Source organism: Spermophilus citellus, assembly GCF_964194105.1.
Source record: "Spermophilus citellus genome assembly, contig: SCAFFOLD_149, whole genome shotgun sequence".
Classification (NCBI taxonomy): Eukaryota; Metazoa; Chordata; class Mammalia; order Rodentia; family Sciuridae; genus Spermophilus; species Spermophilus citellus.
In genome coordinates this window covers 190,753-217,576 of record NW_027673076.1, presented here as the reverse complement: position 1 = coordinate 217,576, position 26,824 = coordinate 190,753, and the positions used below count along the sequence as shown (strand labels likewise).

The window sequence follows — 26,824 nt, the reverse complement described above, 5'->3', positions numbered from 1 at the left end:
ACATTCCCACACTGCTAAGTGGTTTATCTACAAATAAGAGGAGAGATCTGCTGCTCCAGGTGTCCCTGACTCACTCAGGCTAGGTGGGTATCCATAGCAACCCCTTAGCAGCCACCAATCAGCATGAGACAGGGAAATACCTGGGATGCCAGATGACCCTCCCAGGAGTTTATGGTGTTGGGAAACCATGTAGTTCAGCACGAACACCCCTCTTGGCTTATACCAATCAGTTCAAATGAATCCCCCTCTTGTAGTAACCAATCACCCCTACCCAACTTGTTCCCGCCAGTGGATGTGCTAATCATGTTTTAGAGTTGTTATTTGATTTTCCTGAGGTGTGTGATGATTTGCTAAGAGATGCTATGATGTATGTGGGGGTCCCTGCTTTCTCTAAAGAATGTATAAAACTGCTGCAAATCCTGGGCTCAGGGCCTCTCAGCGTCACCAATTGCTGTGTGCACGTGGAGGACCAAGCTAGCTCACAATAAACCCCTCTTTGCTGTTTACATCGATCTTGGTCTCTGGTGGTCTTTTGGGGGGTCCCGAATTTGAGCATAACACTAACACAGCTTGTGACCTGCCTCCTGGAGGTGGTGATCTTTCCTCTCACTTGTCCTAACCATCAGGTCACAGGAACTAGAGACTTTCTCTTGCACAATTCTTGTGGCGGATATTTTCCAGTTATAGCCTTTTCTAAAAATCCAATCAAAGGGTCTTGGAACTCTAAAGAGAGATGATGACAGAGGACCTGGGACACTGTGGATGGCTGAGGAAGGTTGAGTATTCACCTGGGCACACAGGCTGCTTCTGAAACCCTCACATGGCCTGGCTGAGAGCTTAGGAATGCAGGGATGAGAGAAAAGTGGTGTCTGCAACCTACCACGGTCTCTACCTTGGCCCTCTCTTGGAGTTCAAGCAGGAGTGGCTACGCAGCTCCTCCCCGCATTGTCTCGCCCTTCCCAGAGAAGAGTCATAGGCAAGTTCCTTTGATGGGCTAAATGTTTGCATTAGGGTCAGGGGCTTCTCTTCTCAGCTTTCAAGGTCATCTGTTTATTTGACAATAATGTACAGGACTTGGCACTGGGTCTGTGTCTTGGTAACAGGGTCCACTTCATGCTTTGAACATAACCCTTGCTGCTCTGCCACTGCGGCTTATTTTAAAACTGATATATTTTCCCCCTTTCTTTTTTTCCATTCTCTTCTCCCCTTCTCCCTCACTCCTCATGGAGGGAGGCAGGGTTAGCCATCCTCCTATCCTAGGCCAAGGTATCCATTCTTCAGCTCATAGACCACAGGAATTGAGGAGTCCAGACTCTCAAGTTGGCTACGAATGACTCTCTGAAGGCTACAAGTGAACTATGACCCCTGACAGGGCACAGCTGGGGTGTAGCCTTTGAATCACGTTTTTAAAAAGCCCCTGTCCCCCTGCCCCAGTCACAGCCTCTGGGATAGGAGTCCTGCATTTCTCCTTCGCTAGCAAAGCAATAACTCTCCTCACTCCTTTCCTCAAAAGCCTGTGCTTGTTGTTAGATTGGCATCTGGGAGAAGGACTGGGTTTTCCTATCGGCTTCTCCCGGGGTTTCTTGACCTGCTTTCCCCGAGTCCCTGGAGGAGTCTGGCCTTCCTGCTGCTTTTCTGGGATTCCGAGTGTTTTCCAGATTGCTGGCTGTCTTGACCCCCCCCCCCAGTGCCCGGGTTCTTCTGGTGGGTCTGTCTCTCAGCCCTGCCTGGTTGGCCTCATAGCCCCAAGGGAGCCCTGGCTGTCCATTGGCCTTGATCATCCCACTGCTCGGGAAAACATCTTTCTGGAAAGTACATGCCGACCAAGAACATGAAAGCTAGGGGCAGGTTCCAGCGTAGACGTCAGACCTAAGTGAGGGGACAGAAGGAGAGGGGCGAATGAGCCTGCAGGGTCTGTGAGGAAGGAATGCTGTCAGGCCACGGTGAAACCTGAGCTGAAGAAATGGCACAGTCCTAAGTGGGAGGAAAAACCTGAACCCAGAGCCACAGGGGGCTGGCGAGTGGAATCTGCATGAGCTGGTGGCAAGAAGTTGGGAAGATTGTGAAGGTGTCAATCAGGAGGTGTGGTTGATCGGGGGGGGGGGGTGCCACAAAACTAGCTCTCAGCTAAGTGCCAGCGCCCACTGGAGCCATGGAGTCCCAAAGTCTTGCATATGGGATCCTGGTTTCCTTGGACCTGTTCCTTCCTTTTCTCTCTATCTCTTCTTTTCTCTTTTGCCAACACTCAGCTGCATGAAATGACAAATCCCAGAACTTTGCTTAATTTATGGGCGTGGTGCTAATTCTGAAGACTTGTTCCATCCTGAAACGTTGATGTTGATTTTGGGGGTGGCGTGAGGTCTAATGAATGATGTTGACATTACAGGTGCCTCTTACCCCATAAAACAGTGGGCAGCGATGGAGACAGCGATTACTGGGATCAATAGGATGTGGAGTTGGCAAATAGTTCTCTCAACTGGTGTGGGTGAGAAGCGACTCCCTCTCGTATTTCTGTTTCTCCAGGGTACATTTCACAGAGGGCTTTCCCGGAAGTTCTTTTGCTTGCTCTCCCTTAGAGTGAGAGGGCTGTGAGGGTCATCCTGTGTCCACATGAAGGGCCCACTGTTCACCATCACCTGTAGCTCAGTACAGGGCTGGGTGAGCTCTTCTGATCTTGAGTACTACTCTGCATCCTCAAGTGCTGCTGTTTTGAGATCATTGGTTTGTTTTTAAGCAGTAGATATTTCTCTCTAAACAGAAGTAGAACCCAATAAATAAGACCTTTGAAGGCCAAACTGATCAGACAACAACAGAGTATGAATCTGGAAGCCCTTGTGATTATTTGAAGAGACCAGACGGACTTTATGTGCCAGGTTCTGTGCAGAACTATCAAATGTGCAGCTCACAGGTGTCCACTGGAAGGCAGGCTCCTACTTTTAAGGAAGTGGAGGATCTGAGGTTGAGAAACCTGTCCAGGTCACTCACCTGGTGTTACCAATCCAACTGTGTCTCACCCAAGTTCCCATGTTGAAGTCCTAACCTCCAGTACCTCAGGATGTGACAACACTAGACACAGGGTCACTGCAGATGTACCTAGGGAAGGTGAGACCACACTGGAGAAGGGTGGGCCCTGTTCCAACACGACCGTGCCTTATAAATGGGGGCACAGATATGCATGCAGGGAGGATGCCGTGAAAGATGGACGTACTAATACACCTATAAGCCTAGGAAGGCCAAAGAGTGTTCACAGCTGGCAAAAGCCAGGCAAAAGACCTGGAGCAGATTTTCCCTCATAGACCCAGAAGGAACCAACCTGTGGACACCTCGATCTCACTCTTCCAGCCTCCAGGGAGTCCAGACAATAGATGTCTGTTGCTCAGGCAGCCCAGTTGGTACTTCATGATGGAAGCCCTAGCAGATCAGTACAGTCGACCCATGGAGCCAGGAGGCACACCCAGGCCAGGCTCCCGAGTCCCCCTTGAAGACTGTAAGGTCAAGGTGTGGTATCAGTGCATTAGGTAGGGTCAAGGTCCCAAGCAGCATTCAAAAAGACAATTCTGAGGGTTTTAGAAGCTCTGCTGGGATGGCTGGGGATGTGGCTCAAGCAGTAGCGCGCTCGCCTGGGTTCGATCCTCAGCACCACATACCAACAAAGATGTTGTGTCCACCGAGAACTAAATAAATAAATATTAAAAGTTCTCTCTCTCTCTTTCTCTCTCTCTCCTCTCTCACTCTCTCTTTAAAAAAAATTTAAAAAAAAAAGAAGCTCTGTTGGGAAAGAGAACTGGCAGTGTTCAGGTAACCGACCCTCCGGGCTTTGTTTTCCCTATCTTCTGTTCTCTTGGCACAAATGGTGAGAAACAGGGAAGAGATGCCCAGTTGCTGCCAACTCTGATAATGGATGCCAAGAAGTGCAGTGGGCGTGCGGGGAGTGCTTTCAAAATGAAATGCTCCCCAGACACTCTCCACACGGCTTCCGACAAACAGGTAATTGCAAATGTCATTTCTCCCTGGTTTTCACCAGCTGGGCTTTGCTGTGTGCAAAGCTGGTCCCTATTAACCTGTGTGCTCTGCAGCATGCCCACCTGACGCATGGCGCTCTAGCAGGCTTCCTGGAGATGAACAGACCTAGAATACTGTTGCTTTATTTTCCAGGTGAATAGCTGAAAGTATGTGTTGGTCTCAGGGCCTCGAGTTGGCAAGGCAAAGGGATGGAAAACACGTTATTTAGCAAAGTAAAATAAAGTTCACCTGGATAGAGACAGGAGGAGACCCACGTGTTGAATGCAAAGGGGATGTGCAGGTTTAGACCCTCACTCCGTGGACAGATCATCTTTTATCATCCCGCGGAAGCTGCCCCGAGTTTGCCAAAATATGCAGGAAAGAGTCTCAGAGCAAGGTGACCAGGTTATAATAGAAGGACAGGATTTTCTAATGAATTCTACCCCATGCCTGCCTGGCAGAGAGCAGGACACACAACTCAGATGAAGACTGTTGTTTGTATATGCGGCTCATTTGGACCAAACAAAACCTGAATGAAGTTCCCTCAGAATATTTCCAGGGACACAAGGGTGGGGATAGCAAATAAGCAGATGTTTCCATCAGTTTGAATTCCATTTGGGGTTGCCTGCCGGAGAGGGAGGACTTCTCATTACACACACTTTGTACTTTTTGAACTTGAATATATGAGTATAGATTTACTAAAAAAGCAAATTGAATGAAGATGTTTTGTTTTTAAATTGCCTGCAAATTTGAAATGCACTACTGGCTGCTTTTCCCAGCATTTTTCGAGAGGAAATTCTGGGAAATGGTCCCTGCATACCCAGCCTCTCTCTCTGTTTGCACCATTACTGGGTGCATGGGTGTCCACTTGTCAGTATGTGCTAAAGTGTGTCAGTCTTCAACTGATCTGGTACAATTATTTGTTCTACGATTGCCAAGGGCTCCATTCCCAGTTAGATGGCTTGATGTAAAGGTAAGATAAGACAAGGTGCAGGGTTGATTGAGGCACTATTTATACCTAATAATATAAGAAACTTATGACAGTGCAATGAGGAATCAGCCTTACCAAAGAGCAGTCTCCTCTTTGTGACTCCGAAGAGGTGATTTTCAACTCCTTGGATCTCTATGCCCAGCAAGAGTGTGGTTCCTTGGGGGCTTGGAGTGACATCACATAGTCTAACTTGAGGGGGAGGTTTTGGATCACCTGTATTAGCTCCATCTCTGGAGGGGCTGGAGGCACCTCTGCAGATGTCTACGTGATGGACTCTCAATAAAATGCTAGGCCTTGAGGCTTGGTCAAGCTTCCTGGTTGGCACCACTCTGCATATTGTCACCTAGAGATGGGGATGTTATCTGAGGTCACACTGATAGGATCAGGCCTGGACTAGGTGTCAGAGGTCATTCCACTACACCCTATTGCCTGAGGTGTGTATTCACTGGGGAAAACCAGCTTTCTACCCCAAGACTCAGCTTAGTTGGGGAGTGAGCAGACATGCAGTCACAGCACAAAGCCTGGGGTGCTGTGGAAGGCAGAGTGGAAGTCTGTCCTGTGTCTGCCCAGCATCTCCTGCCCATCCTCTAAGGGCAGCTCCCCCGATGTTTTAGGAACTGCTCCTTTCCACTTTCCAACCTGGTGGTCCCTGCAGAAGCTGCTGGGTCCTTGCACACCTGGCCCCTGACCCCACTGGGCCAATCATAAGACCCTGACCTAGGTTAGTTGACTAGGGGTAGATCTTTGCCCCAAGCCAGGCCAAGCCGGGCTTTCCCTCGGATGTAGGACTTGAACTAGGGGAGTCAGAAAACCTAAAACTTGAGAGTTCTCAACAGATACCTTTGTGTCATGTGGAGGAAGCTGGTCTACACATACACACATACACACACACACACACACACACACACACACACACACACAGGGAGAGATGAAGCTTCTCCTGTGAGAGGCAGAGATGAGAGAGTGTGTGTGTCATTCTCAGGCTTCACTCAGTTTTGAAGCCAGGCCCCACCTCTCCCTTGGTCAAGGTTCTGGGGGAAGCAGGTGGTTCAATTCTGGGTCCCATCTCTGTAGCCTGCTTACAGTAATTCTGTTACTTGGTGTGCTGGAAATGGGGTGTTTTTCTATCGTTTGCAATCGGCCATTTTGGAGACTCCAGGGAGGCTCTCTATGGCCAGAAAGTTGAAGAACAGTCACTAGTCAGAGTCATCCTGAGGCACGCGTTGAAGGGGACAGACATTCCACATAGAAGAGATGGGGTAGGAGTACTTCAAAAGGGGCTATTTGACAAATTATATGCATATATGAATATGGCATGATTAATCCCACTATTATGTATAATTATAGTGTGCCAACAAAAAGGGGGCAGGAGTGGTTTGAGCCAGAAATGGTGGCATGTGCCTGTAATCCCAGTACGCTGAGGCAGGAGGATCACAAATTTGAGACCAGCCTCAGAAACTTGGTGAGACCCTGTCTCAAAAATAAAAAAAAAATAAAAAGGGATAAAGCACAGTGTTAGAGCACCCCTAGGGTAAATCCTCAGTATTAGAAAAATATCCCCTGTGTGCGTGTGTGTGGGGGGGATTATTTGCTGGATAAATAAAATTCATCACACACCTCTATAACTATCTGAATAAAGGTACAGCAAATTAGCTGAATTATGAGTCTGAAAAATCTGAAAATTCTGCTATCTGGCCTTGCTCCACAAAAATCCCCCTGACCTCTTTGAGGCTATTTATAAAGCTTAAGGACCACTATGTCATGTTTATGGGGTCAAATAATAAGAAATCTTGAGCTTTCTTGCTTAAAAATGTGCAAATAACCAATGTCCTTGGAAGAGGTCACCCAATCTCTGTGGACTAAAGCAACTATGGTTTAAACAATGAAGAGGTGAAGAAGTCAATTAAAAATATCTCCCAAATAAGTCCAGAGATGTGGAAAATTATAAGGTTACAGAGTGTAACTCAGTGATGTCAATAAGGACCCAGATTCTTAGGCTCTCACCAACCTAGGTAGGTTGCATGATTGTTCCAAAATATTTGCCACAACCCTTCAGTTAAGATTATGCCATGCCACTCCATTCACATCAGGCGTGGCCATATGATGTCCTTTGGTGAGTGAAATGTGAGCTTAGGGAGATAATCCAGTTCTAAGCAGAAGCATTAAATGCTCTCTTGGAAGGTTTTGTTATTTCTCTTTTCCTTCTATCATGAGATCAACAGGTTCCAGATAGGAGATGTGTGTACAAAGTGATTCCAGAAAAAAGATCCAGGCAAAGCCCATCCATGTTGGACATGTCATGTTAGCAAGAAATAAACCCATATTTTTGTTAACTACTAAGGTTTGTAGATGTTTTGTTACTGCAGCATAACTTACCTCCACCTGACTGATACGTCATCTCTCTAGTTTGCCATCCTTGGAATTAGTTTCATTTTCAGATTAGTCACAAATACAACTGCAACAATTCCAGGTATCACCTACTGACATGACAACATTTAGCGTATGAAGAGAGACCTATGGGCTCTACCCAAGAATAAGGTCTATTTTAAGAAGACTTTAGATACTTTCCTTCCCTTATTTGTTATATAAAATCTAGGTTTGTGCTAAAAGGAAGGCTGCTAATTAATGATGGTGCTGAGGACTCATCCTGGGCAGAGGGGTAGGATGTGCCATTGCCTGCCTCAAGCCAAGGCTGTGTCCAGTGTATACCTCAATGAGGGCTCCTTTGGAGGATTTGAAGGTTCTCTGTGCCCAGTAGATTGCTCAGTGATAGAACTTCTATTGTTACTAATAGCAGCATCTAATGAGCTACTATTTTAATAAAAATGTGGGTCAGATTTTTTGTTGCTGTGATGAAATACCTGAGAAAACCAATTTAAAGGAGGAAAGGTTTATTTTGGCTCATAGTTTCAGTCCAGAGTCAGCAGGCTCCATTGCATTTAGGCTTGTGGCAAGTAGTAGTATCATGGCAGAAGGATTTGGTGGAGGAAAGCTTCTAGCCTCATGGCAAACAGGAAAGAGAGTTGGGGTGGGGGGAGGCAGCCAAGGACAAGTTTTAGTCCCCAAGAGCATGCCACCAGGAACCAAATCCCTTCAATTAGATCCCACCTTCTGTTTCCATCACCTCTCAAGAGTCTACTCACCTGTGAATCCTTCAAGGGATGAATCCATGGATGAGGTCAGAGTCCTCTGCTCCAAACATTTTCCAAGGGTCCCACTTTAAGCGTTGCTGCCCTGGGGACCGAGCTTTCAACACACATTTGGGAGACATTCCAGATCCAAACCATTACATGCCTAAGTCCATTCTTCCCCAAATCACAGTCCTCCCAATTTAGAGGGGAAAAAAAGAATCAGGAAAGTGTGTGTGTGTGTGTGTGTGTGTGTGTGTGTGTGTGTGTGTTGATATGTGTATGTATTTATTTTTGTGTTCTTGTCACTGAAGAGATAAAGGATCTGAATGAAACATAGACCTAACCCTCAGAAGCTATTTAGTCTAGTAAGGGGGACAAAGGAATCGTAACAGGAGCAAGTCTCTATGACAGAGTCTCCTGCGTGGGTAGGACAGCTAGCCAGGGATGGACTCGGAACATCCACGAGAGGGTGTGGAGGGATGGAGGTGTCAGAGCAGGTCAGTGCAGTTCCTGGCATGCAGAAGATTGGCAGGAGGCATTTCCCTAAACAATCTAAGGGACATCCAGGCATCCAGGAAGCTCATCTGCTCTCTCACACTCTCTCGGTTTGCTGGTTTTCATACCAATTGACTGTGTGCGTGTGTGTGTGCACGTGTGTATGTGAAATATATCATAAATAAATCATGCCTACAAGAGGTCATTTAATTTATCTTCATAGTTTCAGTAAAAATAAATAAGTAAATATATACCCACCACCAATTTTAAGAACTAGAACACTCCCAAGATAGATCCTTGACTCTCCGGGAGCCCCACTCCCCTCTTTCTGTTTGACTTCAGAGTTGTGTAACCAGTGTCCCTGAACCATTTTACACGTGGATTTCTGGTATCTCCCCCTCGAACTAGTTTTGCCATCTTCTGCTTCTCTCATTACTGAGTTAAATAAAACTTTGATTTGTTCTCACTGTATGAGAATTTTATATTTTTAAACATTTTGAAAAGTAAATTGGGATATTCATGGTCCCTGTGCATGTGGCCCATTAAAATCCAGGTTCTATGCTGCTAGGAATCTACATCTTATACATATCTATAATTCCTTTATTCTCCTGACAGTTCAACTGTGCATTCCGTTTCTAAAGCATAGTTCCGTGTGCTGTATTGAGTCTCTGAAAGCTAGTCTGCCATATTGTTCAAAATAGAAGTCCTTCCCATTGACTTTTTAGCAGTTAAGCACTCATTATGTTTTGCAAATCAAAGACTTGGATAAGGATAATGTCTCTGCGGGTTTCCCATCAAAAACCTCCAGATTATCGCAAAGTCGTCATGCATGGGAGGAAGGCTGGGATAGGAAAGAGAAACATGGGCCCATTCTGAGGCTGGGTCTGGTACAAGGGGAGGATTTGGGACACTGGAGTCTGGGAGGAGAGACAAAAGAAGGAGGATAGAGTTACAGGAAGGTTAGGCATTTCCTACCCAAGCCCAAGGTCTGTCCTGGAGGGAAGCTTACAACTGCCATGTGACTGGACCTCTTCAAGGGCAAAGAGGAAGATCACTCAGAACACCATCAGCGGAATACCCGCTGGCCCCTTAACTATCAGGCTGGCAGCGGGTTCCACTGCTGTGCCCCAGCTTGAGAGAAGGTAAAAAGCTCTAGGACTGAGTTGCCATTCTGGTTATACCAGGGGGCTCTGAGTCTTTCATTTTCCCCTCTCATGACGTCATAGACGCCAGGGAAGAGAGGACAAGAGACTTGGAATAAGAAGAAAATAATTAAGTGCTATCGTGTTGTAGAATTCAGTGCATTTGAGCATCTACCACATGTGAAGTTGTGTTCTGGGAGCATATGGCTCTTTAAAAAATCCAGAGTTTCCAAGACTACTGTGATCTCAAATATTCAACCCCTAATATTGAACAACAAGTTGTCAGAACTCTGTCTCACTCTTGGATTGGAAACTATAACTGTCTTTCCAGTCTGGGATTTGGATGGACAAATCACCCAGCCTCTTGACCTCTGCCTCCTCTTCTGGAAATGGTACGGACACCTCCAGAATGACTCTTTGTTGTCTGGTCCTGCCTGGAACCTCCTCCATCTTGTGGGGGACTATGTGGTGGTTTGGGAAACAGCCCCCTCCCAGGATGTGTAGCCTCCCAATCATGGCGCTGGGGGAGGAGGCTCCAGTCATGGTTCCTCTTACCCCTGGCTGGAGTAAGGGGTAAGTAAACCTGTTAGAAGACTCCAGAGCTTCTCCTCTGGATTAGGTGATTTTTTTTCCTCTCTGGAGGTGAAGCAGGGAAGGTAGCTAGATTTTGGCCCCATGGAAAAAGTCAGCCTGGGAGAATAAAACTAATGTGTTCATAAGAGGAAGAGAGAAAAAAATAGGAAATGTGAGTCCTGAGGTTCAACAACCTGCCTTTCCTAAGAAGGTTGTAGAAAGCCAAATCCGCCTTGAGTCACTTACCATCCAAAGAATTCTGGCAAGTCCTGACCCTAGGGATTATTTCTAGACCAAAGATCATGTAAATCTGTTAAGCTAAACATACTATTAGTGTAAATTCAAGACAAAATTATTAAGGTATTCTGTGCTCAGGGATAGGCCAATACTGAGACATATGACCTACAATATTTAGTCGTGTGTGAATACATGCTCATAGTCCACAAGTGGATGAAAAATAGCCCCAGTGAGCATGTTTGCTGGTGAGAGAACAACCCGAAGATGTCTTATAAAGAGCCTTGCACTTGTTGAGACCATGTTCCTCGAGGGGCATGAAGCTGTTGATGGTGAAACTGGTGATGGGGACTGGGGTCTCGCCCCAAAGGTGAGGTGTGGGTAGCTGAGACAGTCCTTCTGGCAAATTCAAAGCCATTATCATTAGACCCTAATGAAAAAGAGCATTTGCTTCAAAGGAAAGAAGGATTGCTACCAGTGAGAGAAGTCAACTAAGGCTCATCCACTCTGTGAGGGGAGGGCGGAGTTGCTTGAACACCACTGAAAACAGTTAAGAGGAGAGGAAAGGCACTCTAATGACTGCAAACTGACTACCAACTGCAGAGGCGATGGCTGTCCCTCTGGGGTAGGGGGTGGGCATGAGCGGTGCCACTTGTGGAAAAATGTGGGTGTTAGGAAGCTCTTAGCAAGCCTTCTGGACTGAGTGACGCTCAGGTGGAAAACCTCCCCCGTGGTCCATCCCAGTCCAGCTGGGGGCAGCAAGCAACAGAGACTCCTGGGAATCTCAACTCTGTGGGTCTGCTGCAGGAAGCCGGGAGACAATCTGCCAGGCAGCCTATGACCCTCTCCAGGGCTCCCTGGGATCTTGCTTAATTTTAACAAACACACAACCCTGATATGCTGGCACTTCTGGCAAAAACATTGTTTGGCAAATGCAAAGTTGCTAATGAAATTAAGTCACATTCTGCGTAGCATCTGTTCCATGGCCAATTTACCAGCTTCACAGTAAATTGGCACTTGAGCATGTTCTCAGGCATCAGTCTCAGAGCCTCTGTGGGGAGTCAGACAGGAAGTGTGACGGCCCATCATTTCCGTCTGTGACTGAAGTCAGCACCCCCCTTCTGTTCCGACTGTTCCTCTTATGCTATTGTTAAAAATGCTTTGAATTTAGTTAAGACTTTCTTGGTAGCAAGCGACAGAAACTGCTCTTTATCCAACTTAAACCAAAAGGGACTTTATTATGAGGACACCAGGGGATCTCCAGAAATCCAGGGTAGGAACAAGGTTATGCTAGGAAACAGTGGAACTTGGTGAGCAGGGCTTGTTCACCTCCAACCTCTGCCTTCCTGGGCATCCCTGCAGGGCTCCTTCTCCCTGTCTGTAAACACATTGTCTCTTCTTGTCTGGTTCATGAAGCACACATAGCAGTGGGTAGTCTTGACCACCAAGGGAAAGACTTCCAGATCTAAAATTGCTGGAGAAGGGATTACTGAGTAAGCTCAGGCAGAAGCCCATTCTGGGCAGGGCCCAGGAAGTCCACTGGAATAGACACTGGGGCTGGTCAGTTGTGGTCAGGTGTATGGCTGAGGTCAGGATCTTATTCAACACAGAGGATGCTTCCGCAGCCTGTGGCTAGTGAGCAGAGGGGCCAGTTCCTAAGAGGAGCAGCAGGAACACCATCTCAGAGATGTCCACTGTTCTGCCAACTGGCCACCACCCCCAGCCCCCACACTCTCCAATCTGTTTTACTTACTGATTAACTGCTCTTCCTGAAATCCATTCTCCATAAAGGACTCTGGCTAACTATGTTCACTGCTCTCACTGCTCCTCCAGTTAGGTCTCAGAGACTTAGAATCTCTGATCATAAGATATTTAGAGTTCATCCTGACTTTCTCTTTATTAAATGCACAAATTTCTTCTATAGTTTCCCAACAATCTCTGCTTGTATACCTCCAGGGACCAGGGACTCATTACCCCTACAAGAAATCCTATTTCATTTTTCCACTCTGAATTTTCCCTGTAAAGTGACATCTTTCACAGATTAGTCCTGGCTTTTCCTTCTGAGATCTAAAATCTGTCCTCCCCACCGACTAGTTTAAAGCACTTATAATTCTGTCCCTACTCCCCCCATCTGCCCCTCTTCTTGTTTACGACCCAAATGAGCCTTCATTTCTTTTTTTTTTCTCATCCATCTCTAACGTGCTATGGCACTTCAGTCCTCTCTCCCCAATTTCAAAGCTCTTCTCTTGACATGCTGTTGTTTGTTAAGGATCCTCATAAGGAATTTTGATCAGCACAGAAACCTTGCTCCAGGGGCCCTCCTCAGCCCAGAGAACAATGAGCACAAGGCTGCGGACATTCTGGAGCTCACGTTTCCACTCATTACTCTCACTTGGGGCTTCCTCTTTCATCACGTTCATGATTACTTTCAATTTTTAGTCTGTGAAAATTCCCTTAGTTCTAGGCCTTAGTCCAGGGTGCAGCACGGGGGGCCGGCCTCTGTCCGACTTCTTCCTCTCAGAGCTGTCTGGCTCATCCCTGCTGCTGGATCTGGAATTCATCCTGAGCAAAGGCAGGAGAAGCCCTTCTTCCCAGGTCTGCTGCTGGTTGATCCCAGCCACTGTCCTGGGAATTGCCTTCTGCCTGGTATCGGGGACTTGGTCTACGACTCACAAGAACAACTTAGTTGTTTTTATGGAAACATCTTAAGATCCGGGTCCCAGATTAACATCCCACAGCTCTGGCAGGTGGGGGTGTTCTGCTGCTGACCCATGGCTGGCTGCCTGGGGTCAGCCAGCCTGCAGGATCCCCTGTCACCTGAGAAGGTTCTTCCCTAGCACTCCTGCCTGTTTGGATGCTCCATTCTAGACTTTGTCCTCCCAAAGCAGAGGACTCCAGGACACACCTGCTGCTCCCTCTTCTACCCCTTGGGGCACTGGATTTTCTACACTCCCCTGCACCGACCCCCAAAACCTGCTTTGAGGACTAATGGCTCCAAAACTGTCCTTCCCCAGGGAGTAGATGTACATTCAAATTCTAAAACTTCCCCAAAGAAAATTCTGTTATGAAATCAAGAAAAATTTAAAAAGAAACCTGCAGTGCACAAGTTAAGGTATGTGTGGATTATTGTAAAAATGCACATTATTCTTTACTGCTCTAATAATGGGGAAGAATCTTTTTTCCCTACCCCTGGTATCGGGGCTGCCTTGTGACCTGCTTTCTTCCTATTCCTATGGCACCCTAACCGGGAACCTGCACCCAATCTTCTTGGAGCAGTGATGGTTTTCTCTATGCGGCCATAGCCAATAACAGAGAATCAAAGCATTATAGAACCCTTAAAAAACAGCTTTATTGAGGTATAGTTAACATGCCGTATAACTTACCCACTTTAAGAGCACAATTCACTGGCTTTTAGTGTATTCCTAGAGATGTGCAACCATGAACACAATTTTAGGGTATTTTCATCACCCCTAAAAGAAACCCTATATTCTTCACCTATCAGTCTCCCTGTCACCTCCTACACTTCCCATCCCTCCCTGTCCTGTCTCCATACACACCAATTCTGTCTCTATAGATCTCTCTATATATAAGATTTACTTATTCTGGATATTTCATATAAATGTAGACATACAATATGTGGTCTCCTGTATGTCGCTTCTTTTACTTCGCATAATACTTTCCAAGGTTCATTCATGTTGTAGCATGTATCAGTATTACATTTCTCTTTTATTGTCAAATATTTCATTGTATGAAGATATTGTATTTTACTAGTCCATTCATCAGCTGATGGATAATTTGGATTTTTTCTGTTTTTGTTGTTATAAATGATACTGATTTAACCAACATGTATGGTTTTGCATGGATTTATATTTTCACTTCTCTTGGGCACATACTTAGGAGTAGAATTACTGGATCATACAGTACTTCTATGTCTAAACTAAGCATTTGAGGGATTGCTACATGCTTCCTAGAGCGATGCCACCATTTTATATACCCAAGGGCAGTGGAAGGTTTTCCTGACCCTAGGAGGGCTCTTGGGAGCTGCCTGTTGTCCTGGTTTTTGCTGGTGAACTAGCTAGCTGGGATGGTTTGAATGTTTGAGCCCCTCTAAAATTCTTGCTTAGACTTTACCCCAGTAAAATAGCATTAAAAGGTGGTGCCTTTGCCGGGTGATTAGTCATGAGGGCTCTGCCTTCACAGATGAGATGATAAAAAGGCTTGAGGGAGCCTGCATGTCCCCCTTTGCCCTTCTGCCATTCTGTCCCTTCTGCCATATGAAGAGACAGCAACCAGGAGCCATTCTTGGAAGCAGAGAGTGAACCCTCACAAGACCCTTAGCTGCTGGTGCCTTCATCTGGGACTTCTCAGCCTCCCGAAGTAGCCACATGTGGCCCATCTTCTTTACCCTCCGACCAGGAGTAGAGCTTCTGTCAAGCTGAGCTGGGCAGAAGGGACCAGGTTGTGGCTCAGACACCATTAACTTTTACTATTCTTATTGAGCACTAAAAGGTCCTCTTGAATAAGTGTTTCTTCATCCGTTGTACATTCCTTTTGACAATTTCCAGAGACTTGGAAATGGTTGTTTTAAGTAAATTTCACCAGTTTTGCTTTTTTTTTTTTCACTAGTGAATGGGTCCATGGAGCTCCTCATACTACCATCTAATTATTGTAGACTTTTAAACTCCCTATAGAAGTTATCATTTTCAAAGTCAGGACTTTTGATTGCAAGCATCAGAACCCAGGGCTGGGAATATGGCTCAGTGGTAGTTTGATCCCCAGCACTACAAAAAAAAAAGAAAAAAGAAAAAAGAAAGAAAGAAAGAAAAATCAGAACCTTAGAACCTATAAAAGAGAATTTGCTTCTCCCTCCAAAGGTTTGGTTTGCAAAGCAAGTGACAAATAACCTTGGGCACTTTTGGCTCCCTTTCAATCCATCTGGGTTTCCATTGCCTCCAGACCAGGATGCACTGAAGATCTGTGCATGCATGTGTTTGTGTGCATTTAATGCATAGCACCTGAATGTAATTCATTATATGTCCCAATTCCTTCCTTGATAGGTTCTCCCTTCCTTGTAGGTTCTTTCTTTCTTCTTTTTGTTTTTGAAGTGCTAGAGATGTAAATCAGGGCCTCATGAATGCTAAGCACATGCTACACCACTGAGTTAAATCCCCAACCCTGATTTGTAGGCATTTTGAGATTCAGGACCATGATTTTTCTGTTTGTATAACCCCTAGAGTTCTCCATGAGTGATTATAGGATGAATGAGTAAGTAACTGAATAAATGATGGAAAAATATATCATTAAATGACGTTCTGGTTGTCCCTACTTCCCTACCACCATCTCAATTTCAGGGGACCCTACCTCACTGAAACACCCTATTCTATCTAAATTTCAATGTGTGAATAATGCCTTTGTGCTATTCTGATGTTTGACCTGCCTTGCACAGATTTCTTACATCCATCTTACATATATCCTCTAGTTTCTTTTCTATCTCAGGCTTTTGTAATTGTTGATCTCAAGGTTCCAAATGTTCTTCCCCTAGGATATGGAATGGCCAGACACTTCTCATCATTTATAACAATTATAAATGTTTTGTATTAGTCTAATTATTTTTGTTTGTTTGTTTAGTATCTTTCCTTACTAGAATACAGTATCATGCAAGCAAGGACCTTGTCTGTCTTGTGCTTGTTAAATCCTTGGGTTCTAGAACAGTGTAAGTAGTGAGGATCTGTGAATTCCTGATTTTTAGGAAGTTTCCTGAATGAGTAGCACTCTTAACTTAGGTTAGTTCACCCAGTCATTGAATTGTCATACTGGCATGTGTAGGACCCATAGCTTTGCTTTACATCTCCATGTCCACTCTTTTAATAGTGTCATTTCAATCCTAAGACATGGTCCTTGTCCCAGCAAAGACAACTACACATGAGTTACCAACTTTGGTGAAAAAAGAAGTTATAAAGCCAGAGGCTCAGGTGGTAAATTCTTGACTTCTAAGTCCAGAGACACCATTTAGATATAAGACCAGAGAAATCTCAAGAGGAAAATGTCTAGAATCACCCATTTTCCTTTGAACCTCCTTCAAAGCTCTCGAAGCTAAGGCATGGGAAGGAAAGTTAAAAATAACTGAGTCGAGGTTACAAGGACTGTCTTGGCATCTGACCTTTTCCAGCTGAGTCCCAAAGGGGGATTGAGGGATAAAAACACCTGTCCTCTCCAAGACTGATAATTCCAGAGTGGAAATGTGTCACTTGGACCTCTGAGTGTCAACTCCCTTGCCATGTCCCTGAACTGCAAAGGTGTAGGATAACAGAATAGAGATGAGCTCGGGAAGTTAGTCAAGAAAGGCCCCAAAGGCAGAGGACTGGTGAACTCAAAGAAGACCGCTAATGATGCATGTGGCTAGGAAGGCCAGAGGCCATGGCAGTGCCTCAGACACTTTAGTGGGGCAATGAGGACAGAGGCCGGCGACTCAGACAGTGTCCCTATGAAGAGAGGTCACATCTGAGGACCAGACCAGACAAGTTCTACTTCAAAGGATGCTGGAGCAAGAATGAGACAGATCAGAGGGAAAAGCAGACAAAAAAACTGCCCCGCAAGTCACCACACACTTCCCTGAACTCACTGTTATCTGGGGAGAAAAGAGTGGGCAGAGCAGGGAGTTTAAACGTCCCCTCAAACTGACCACTTGTGAAACAGAGAGTGATTATTCTGTTGCTGCTAACCAGACAGAAGACGACTTTAATATAACTTTTCTGAGTTTCAGGAAAATAAAATTTAAATATTTTTGTTTCCTGGAGGCTATGATTGGGGAACCTGCCACAAAATGTTAGAGGCTACATATTTGTTTCCATAGAGGTAGGGAAGCTAGGGCCCAGAGTAGCTCAAGGTGACTCTGCTCTGTATGAACACAGCCTGGGGGACAATGTGGATGTCCTGTGTCTTGTTCCAGGATGCTCCATACCACAGGATGCAGCCTTCTTGTGTCTATTTAAATTCCTGTGGAAATTACTGATGTATCAACATGTAGGGAGAAAATGCCTCTCTGCCATTTTTAAAACTAAAGCATTCATGGCTGGAGATGTAGCTCATTGGGTAGAGTGCTGGCCTCACACGCACAAGGTCCTATGCTAGATCCTTAGCGTGCGCGCGCGCGTGCACACACACACACACACACACACAAAGCATTTAGTTAAACTTTGAGGCCAAATTTTTAGAGCTCTTGATTGTTTCATGAGCATCAAGTAACATGAGACACAAAATCAAAATGAGCATCTTTCGTTAATGAATGTCATGTTCCTTTCCACCTCCCTGCCCCTAACTATTTCTGACACATTCCAAAGCATCACACTGGTTGGGGCTTGTTGCAGCAGCTACAAGGAGGAAGGGGTCATCAGAGCAGTCAGCTGGGGTAGAAGAGGGTGGTAATATAAGAAATGGCTGATTTTGACCAGAGTCTTTTGGGCAGTGGAGTAGAAGAAGAGTTGTGGAGGAGGGACAGGCAGCCCCAGTTTCTACCCTGGATTGTGACATCCCTGGGTAATGGTGCTTTTCTTCCACAGGTACAAAAGATGGAGAAGGTCAGGAATGACTCAAAAAGCTAGTGTCTGGCACCATTAACCAAGTGCCTCTGACTCAGATCTGAGACATCTTGAGTCCTTCCCAGCAGAAGTGCTGGAGCCCACCGAAGTCCAAGTCATTCATCTGATGTCTTCCTGTTTGTGCTCCGTTTCTAAATGGGTGCTCATCACACCTTAGCAGACCAGAATCCCCAAGATTCTGCAGTGTTTGAATTTCCATGAGCAATCACCCCTCCTGCTCACAAAGGTCATGCTGGTGTGCTAAGGGGTTCTGAACCAGACGGTACACCTCTGAGTCTACAGAGGTCCTCTCTCATTCTGCATGGTGATCATGCCTACACATTCACAGCATTGGCTGTGCCTAAAAACTGTCTTTTTTAGCTCTGAATTCCGAGTGCCTGATGGGGCAAATAGCTTAATATTTAAGGGAGTGAGCCAACTGTCATATGGGAGACCTCTTAGAATTCTCTTTTGGGCTCTCTCTCTCTCTCTCTCTCTCTCTCTCTCACTCCCCCCCCAAGGGGATCGAAAGCGTCAGAGAATGACTAAGAACGTGTGGGGTCAGCCTGTGTTTATGGAATTTCATAAGGAAAATTCACACATTTCCTTCTCCATTCATAAAGGAGAAATAAAACAATACTATGTTTTGGTTTCCAACATATTTTAATAAAGAAAAGGATCCATCTACAAAGACAAATAGGCAAATAAAGGAATAATAAAGGAAGGCTTGATTGCCAATGCTCCTCCCCAGACGGTGGCAGTAAAGCCAACAGTAAGTCAACTCTGCTCTTTTTTATGGGTCTTGGGAGGGAATCAGCCCACAAGAGTATTTGCTATCACAGCGCAACTGAAGATGGAGGAATGAGGAACGAGGAGTGAAGACAGAGCCAGGGAGAGGCTGAGAGCCAGCCAAGGGTGGGCAGAGGCTGTTCAGGTGCCCCACGGAATTTTGAGATCTCACTTGATTTAGTGACTTCCTTTGTAAGAACAAATCAAACCGACAAGACTAGGAGCCCAGCAGCAACAAGAATTGGTCCAAGACGGGTCTCCAACATCAACCTGTTAGAGTGACAGTACCGAGAGTGTTCCCTGCCCTGTGGATGGTGGGTGAGGCTGGAAGGATGGGAGGCTGGTATCCCTGTTTCTGCCAGTTCACCTTCATCAAGTGAGCCTCCTTCCATGTTTTTAAAGGTCTACTATATAAAAAGGTGCAACTGGAAGAGAGGGAAGCCTGATTTTTGATAAGTAGTCAGCCTCTGCTCTATTTTCACTAGGGAATTGAGGAGCTGTTCAATAACATTTCAACAGAGGCTTTGTGATTAGCTAGTCTGCCAGAGGAGATGCCAACTGTGGGCAGAAACTTGACCCAGAAGGATTCTAACTCCCTTTGAAGCATTAGACGTTACAATCCTAAACGGAACAATTGGCCAATAGCTGGGTCACTCAGGCTACCAAATCACCATGGTTGAAGAAGCACAGACTATTTTATTTGAAATGTAGGATCATTAGAAGAGTTTATGTGAAGCATTTTCTCAGTCCTCCCTCTAACTGTTATTTAAAATGTAATCCCTTCAAGCCTAGTTGGACTTAAGTTTCCCCTACCCGGTCCAGATCTAGTAATTCTGTGACTCTGAAAAATCATTTCTCTCTCTGGACCCTGGGTTTGTCATCAATAAGGTCAAAAAGTTTTTAACCATGTGACTTTTGGGTTCCTCCCAATTTTGACATCACATGATGTCAAACCTCTTTTGTGAAGAATAAGAAATTGGTTTAGCTATTCTGGAGGGACAGCTAGATTTTCAATATTCATACTCTGGTTCCATAATTCAGTTTCTAGGAATTTCATCTTACAGATCCAACACACATAAATCCCACACACCACCCATTGTGACGTTGTTTCAAAAGCAAAAAGGGAAAGAATTTCATCAGAGAAGAGAGACTAGGACTGGAAGGACATCAACTTTGGGAAGTGAACGGGGCTATGCTGAGTTGAGTGGGATGAAGAGAATTCCATTTTTTGAGTGTGTAATTTGGTTTTTCAGTGGAATAGTGATTTGTCACTTTCGTGATTAAAATAACTAGAACAACGAACTTTGTTGAGTAAGACACTGTTTGGGGGTTGGAGCAGCCTCCTGAATGATTAATTATATCGGTCAAGAGACAGATCTCAACAAAAACCCCAAAAAGGAAAATTCAATGATATTAGTAACAGTGGATTAGCTACTAAGAGGTAAAAATAACTATAAAGAATACAGGAACATGGGCTGGGGATGTGGCTCAAGCGGTAGCGCGCTCACCTGGTATGCGTGCGGCCCGGGTTCGATCCTCAGCACCACATACAAACAAAGATGTTGTGTCCGCCGAGAACTAAAAAATAAATATTAAAAATTCTCTCTCTCTCTCTCTCTCTCTCTCTCTCTCTCTCTCTCTCCTCTCTCATTCTCTCTTAAAAAAAAAAAAGAATACAGGAACAGCAGATCAGAAAGTAACAATCACTATGGGGCTGAGGCACAGAACCCAAGGAAAGAAGCCTGGGAGAGGCTCTGCCTCCTGAGGGCTGAGTTTTCCATTTAGAGGGTGAGGGTGCCACCCACTGGGTATCGGACAAGTTCTCTGAGGTGTGACAGGTTGCAAAAGGAGCCTGCCCACTGGGGAGCCAGTGAGAGTGACTGAGAAGCCAGCTAAGGTGCTTATAAAACTCTGGTAGCCAGTCTCTGAGGCGCCATTGCAACCTGCTGGAGGGTGAGCAGCGTTGAGTCTTGCAATGCTACTGGCATCTGCATCCCTCAGGGACAAGGAGAAAAGGGACACCAGCACCCCTCCCTCCTCCAGTGTCCCTCCAGCGCTCTCTACTGGAATGGTTTAGCATTGCGCCAGCAAGCAAAGGAGAAATGTTTACAGGGTTCGGCTCCATATCACAAAGCAGGGTGAGGAAGGGTAGATTTGCAGAGAGGCAGTAATTTGTAATTACTATAATTTTTAATCACTGGCAAGGGGTTTAGCTACTCTGCTTCATCTATATTCTTCTATTCACACTTGAACTTCTGGAAAACAATAAAAATACCCTATGTTTCCAACTAACAAGCTACAGCTAATATTTGTAAATGCAAAACAAAGTTCTCACTTTCTCCAAAATGAGGTCATTTACAGTCTCAGTCATTGTATCCTCACTGGCTCTATTAATTATTTCTCAAATTCAGACCTAGCCCCACTGAATATTCTGTTGCCTAAAGACTAAATTGGGAAATTAACTTCCAACAACTTCATGTAAATTAGTAATGGGAAGAAGGAGGGGAGAAAAAAATGTTATATATTAAAAATTAAGGTGTATGTATAGTAGGAAAAATTAAAATTTGCAACTCTAATATAATCCTCATTTCTAAAATTGCTCACAAGCTCAAGAGGATATGACTTTCTTCTTCCACTACTCATTCTATATAGTTCCCTTACTTCCAATCGGGCCTTGGCTAATCAGGATTATCTGCTGAAGGAACAACATCTTAATTGCTGAAGGGTATAGGTCCTCAACAGTAATTTTTTTTGGTTGCTATAGTTTTCTATTAACAATATCTATTGATCATGGACAAATTAAAAGGTATCCCAGAAGATGGACTAGATTCCAGATATAATCACCCTTGGTCGCATTATGTAGCAATAATCCATTTTTCTCTTGGCAATCAGGATCAATTATATCAGTCATTTTTTAATACTCTCTAGTTCAGTGGTAAAAGGACCCGCAAGGGATCAGAGGGCCATTTCTTCTGCCAATTTGATGAATTTGTTGCTGTGTTTCCAGGTGAGAGCATTTCTTTTTGAGGATTTAAGACCTCCAAACTAGCAGAGCTTAAAGTTGCCAAGATGGGAAGCTAAACCATTGAGAATGGTTGATTTGGTATAATAGTGAGAAGAACCATTTTCACTACCACCCCTTGATTTCTGGGCCCTGTATGGGCCTTGGCTATAGAGAGAGCACTATAGAATGGTCATCAATTCAAAGCATATTCTGCATCCCAGAAGAGAAAATGGAAATGTTTCAAAGTATCATCTCCAATTAGTCCACTATCAAGTCTTCAGTAAAGCCAGTCTCCTGTTCAATCAATCCAGCTGTTCATGGACAAGAACGTATGTAGTAAAAACATATTATTCTTAGCCACATGCCAATTTCTGTATGTTTCTTTGCTACGAAAAGAGTTTCTTGATGAGATGCCATGATGATGAGTGAGTCATGTTGTGAGTTCATAAATGATGATGCTGGCAGAAGCATTAGTGGCAAGGAAGGCATGTCCGTAGGTACAGATGTATCTATATCAGTGAGTGCAATTCCCTGCCCTTTGCATGGTGGAAGATAACGAATGTAGCCAATCTGGGACTAGACAACTGGCTGCTCTGACCAAGGAATTATGTCATATTAGGGCTCAATTTTGGTCTCTACTTTTTTCACAGTAGGCAATCAGTAATCATTATTCAGGTCAGCCTCAGGGAAGGAAAGTCCATGTTGTTGGCCCATGTATAACTTCTGTCTTTGCACTAAGCCTACTTAAGTTATGGGAATATTGAGCAAGTGTTGGAATGACCAGAGTCTAACTGATATTCATGGATAATGTAATTCTGCCTACCTGGTTATTAAGAGCCTCCTTTAAAGGAGATGTAGGAATTCAGTTGGGATATCACCATCTTCATGGCTGTACCCATTCTGAGAGGTCTAGCTAGCCACATACTTTTTCAAAAAGACATCCTCATCACCAAATTCTAATCGTGCTCCTTCCCCATCTAAAGTGATCCAGTCAAATCATTGACAAAATTCCGCAAATTACTGTAGATCCAGACTTCTGGCCATATTTCAATCTAGTGTTCTACTTGCAGTTCTGTCCACTGGGAAGATTTTCCTCTTGGGTATCCTTTAGGATCACCTCTGTGTGGCTGTTGTGTTACATAATACTCACTTTCTGGGAGTACTGGCATATCATATAGACCCAATTATAAACGAGACTTGAGTTTTTGCTTTCTTAGTTAACTGCACATGAGGTAATCCTCAAGATGGGAGTGGAGGGAGGGATTGAAGGAGAGGAGGCAGTGCACTAGGCTGCAGGAGCTGGAGACACCTGCTTACTCAAGTTACTCATTCCTCTGGATCTGCCTGAGAGTGGTCTCTTATGTACCATTTTCATTTGGAAATAAATTCCTGCCCCATTCATCTGTCCATCCTTCCATTCATCCATCCATTCATCCTAATGGCTAGATGGAGCATAAAATACTTAGTACCTGATAGGAAGCTTGGGCTGCATGGTATACTGAGATCTCACTGCTGGGCATTCAGGCTCTCCCAAGGACCAATGGCAATATAGAAGCTGTTTCTCAAAAAGAATATAGTCATTTATGGAGAGAGCACAAAGTCCTTCACTATCATAAAAATCTGTCCTGTTCCTCTTTTGCTAGAGTTTTGATACATCTGTCATATTTACCAACCACACTTTGAGTTACTATTGTATCAGTTGGATCATGAGATCTAAATGCACAGGAGCTGGATTTGCTGCAGTGCCTTTTCTTGTTATGGTTGCCTCTTTTCTTTTCTTTGGTACTAGAGTTGGACCCAGGGGCACTTTACCACTGAGCTACAGCTCCACCCCTTTTAATTTTTGAGACAGGGTCTCCTTAATTAGCTAAGACTTGATAAATTGCTGAGGCTGGCAACTTTCAATCCTCCTGTCTCAGCTTCCCATGTCCCTGGAGGCATGCACCACCATACCTGGTTTATGGTTACCTCTTAAAACTGGCAGCCTCAGGGGTCACTTGTAGATAGACTAAAATATACACTCAAAGAGATCTATATTGCCTCCAGATTACAAAAAGGCCTACCAAGTGTTGAGTCTCTTTACTCATGATAGTTGTTTAGAGGTATAGCATCTCATCTTTCACCTTTTCCCCAGAGAGGAAAACACTGCACCAGGGTGGGGCTGGGCATAGATGCTCCACTTTCTGTCCCTCAGCAACACAGCTAAGTTTCTGGATCTGTACATTTCAAACCTTGTTTCTCCTCTCCTACTTCTGAGGCCAGGGGTTGTAGGATAGTCTCATATCAGATGCCACCTCTAGTGCAACTTCCTGTCATGAGGTGGCACAATGGGTGACAGTATTTCTAAAGCCATTTCTATACTAGGATGACAGGAAATGACCATGAGTCACATAAATACTCCAACTCAACTTCTCCTTAATTTGATCCCCAAATGCTTACTGTACCCACCCGCATAGAAGTATGATGGAAGGAGACCCTCATTGTTATACAAAATTACATTTAAGAGGTTGTGAAGGGAATGGGAAAAAAAACAAGGAGAGAAATGAATTACAGTAGATGGGGTAGAGAGAGAAGATGGGAGGGGAGGGGAGGGGGGATAGTAGAGGATAGGAAAGGTAGCAGAATACAACAGTTACTAATATGGCATTATGTAAAAATGCGGATGTGTAACCGATGTGATTTTGCAATCTGTATTTGGGGGTAAAAATGGGAGTTCATAACCCACTTGAATCGAATGTATGAAATATGTTATGTCAAGAGATTTGTAATGTTTTGAACAACCAATAATAAAAAAAAAGAAGTATGATGGAGAGAAAGTTGGAATGCAAAACCAAAACCAAAACCAAACAAACAAAACCCCCAGAACTCTTAATCAACAGCAATCTGAGTATCTTTCTTTGGAAAACTTTACAAAGCTCTTTGGCTGTATTTCTACCAGGAAAGGATCTATGCAAGAAGCATCTAAAAGCTCACCTTTTATTAGCTTCACGGTAAGTCAAGTTCTGGCATATTTTAAATTGCAGCATGCTCCCTTCCTCCAGAGATCCGGATCCAGCTTCTCTGCTTCTCTTGTTTCCACAGCACCACCACCACCCTTCGGGTACTATTATAATCTGCTTATCTTACTATGTTTGCCTTCAATAAACTCGAAGGATTTTTGCTCATTTTCCTGCTGATTTTTCTCAAGTGTTAGAATTGAACTAGGTGTATAGTAGGAGCTCCATGAAGATTTATAAATAAAGGAACCAAATAAATAAGGCAGAAGCGAGTAAGTGAATAAATCAAAGGTAATCTAAAGTTGGGACTTAGTAATGTAGGACTTGTCATTACATAATATGATTTCCATTTCGGACTCTGCCACTTGGTCATGTCATCAAACCTTTCTGGGTCTCTGACTCCTTGTATATAAGAGTTAGGTGGTTATTTATTCATTCAATTAATACCTGTTTCTACTCATTTTGGTCATGACGATTTAAAGATGCTCCTTTGCATTCAAACCCTACTCTTGTAGTCTTCCAGCGCACGGAGCTCTGCAGTTTCAAAACCCCCGCCTCTTCAGGCCCCGCCCATCAGGCGTGCCTACTTTGGGCCCCCACCCCGATTCTGCACTGTCCGACCCCAGGCAGAAGCTCCGCCTTCCCCGTGTCGCAGTCATCCAATGGCCAAGATACACGGCTAGGTAATTGCGAGGGATATTTAGGTGTCCTTTTGGCGCCTGACCAGAGTCTTGGGAATTCAGTTTCTCTTGAGCAGTCACTTCCCCGAGTTGTCCCTAAGACATGCGGATTCACCCACTGCCCCACAGTCCCTCGGAAGGGTCGATGAAGGCTCCCGAGCCCAGTCTCTGCCCTCCCTGGGAGCCCAGGGTCTTCACTGGCCGAGGCTGTCGGCCCGCGGCATTCTGGGCATGGTAGTTTTTCTCCTCTCGATTCCTACGGGGCGGACCCGTGGCCGAGACTCGCGAGACTACGATTCCCAGACGCCCAAGCATGTAGCCGGTCACGTGGTCCGCAAGGACGCGGGGCTGGTGGGCGGGGCCTGCGGTGCTCCGCAGCAGTCTGTGACAACTGGAGCCGGCGGGCCGATTTGGCCCCCAGAGACCCTGCCATGGTACGCGCGGGCGCCGTGGGGACGCACCTCCCCGCGTCCGGCTTCGACATCTTTGGGGACCTGAGGAAGATGAACAAGCGTCAGGTAACCGATGCCCGGGCTGGGGGCTCGCCGGGGGTACGCTGAGGCAGCTGGGAGTCCGGGTTTGGAGTGTAGGGTTTGCACAAGGGCAGTTGCGGGTGACTGCGACCCGGTGGCGACCAGAAGCTTTCAGAGCCTCTGGGTTCAAATCCTCCCAGACCCACGTGTGGGCAAATGTGTGCTTTCTTGCACCGATAAGAGCAAATGAGGGGAGGATGGTCAGGAAGGGGAAGAGAATAGAAGCCCAGTGCAGTGGATGACATGCGCTGGGAAAGCGAGGAGAGATGACTGGAGCGCGAGTGACAGCTGTCTGTGCGCAGATTTGAAGGGCCCCTCAGTGAGGAGGAACACATTTCCTTGTAGCCATCCAGAGGCCTGATTGCGCGCGCATGGAAGTGGCAGAGAGGCAGGCAGAAGGGAAGAACTTTTTGACAATGGGAGCTGTCCAGTGATACCTCCCAAAGCTGTTTCTTCCCGGCCGGGGCAGGATTTTCCGTGCCTAGTGATCTCACAGGTGCTGCTCAGTCATTGTGGACCGAGCAGTGTTCCAAAGGGAATTCCAGACGTCTTCTCTAACTTTCCTCTCAGATTGAATCATGCTGTCTGCACCATGAATATGGGAGGCAGTTAGCTGGGGGTCTTTGGTTAGCTGAAATTGATTTCTGATTCCTTCGTGATAGGACCTCAGAGGAAAA

The 26,824-nt window shown here is 45.2% G+C and overlaps 1 protein-coding gene across 1 annotated transcript in view; it reads right to left on the bottom strand.

The window, feature by feature from the left end:
* The window catches only part of LOC308640144 (serine/threonine-protein phosphatase 2A 56 kDa regulatory subunit epsilon isoform-like), a gene marked incomplete at both ends in the record, with an annotated part of 97,531 nt that extends 84,543 nt beyond the window's left edge, over positions 1-12,988 (bottom strand). The window contains one exon of the mRNA XM_081312157.1: positions 12,872-12,988. Within this exon, the coding sequence (XP_081168283.1) occupies positions 12,872-12,988 (117 nt within the window). The remainder of the gene's footprint in view (positions 1-12,871) is intronic.
* Between the last annotated feature and the right edge of the window lie 13,836 nt (positions 12,989-26,824).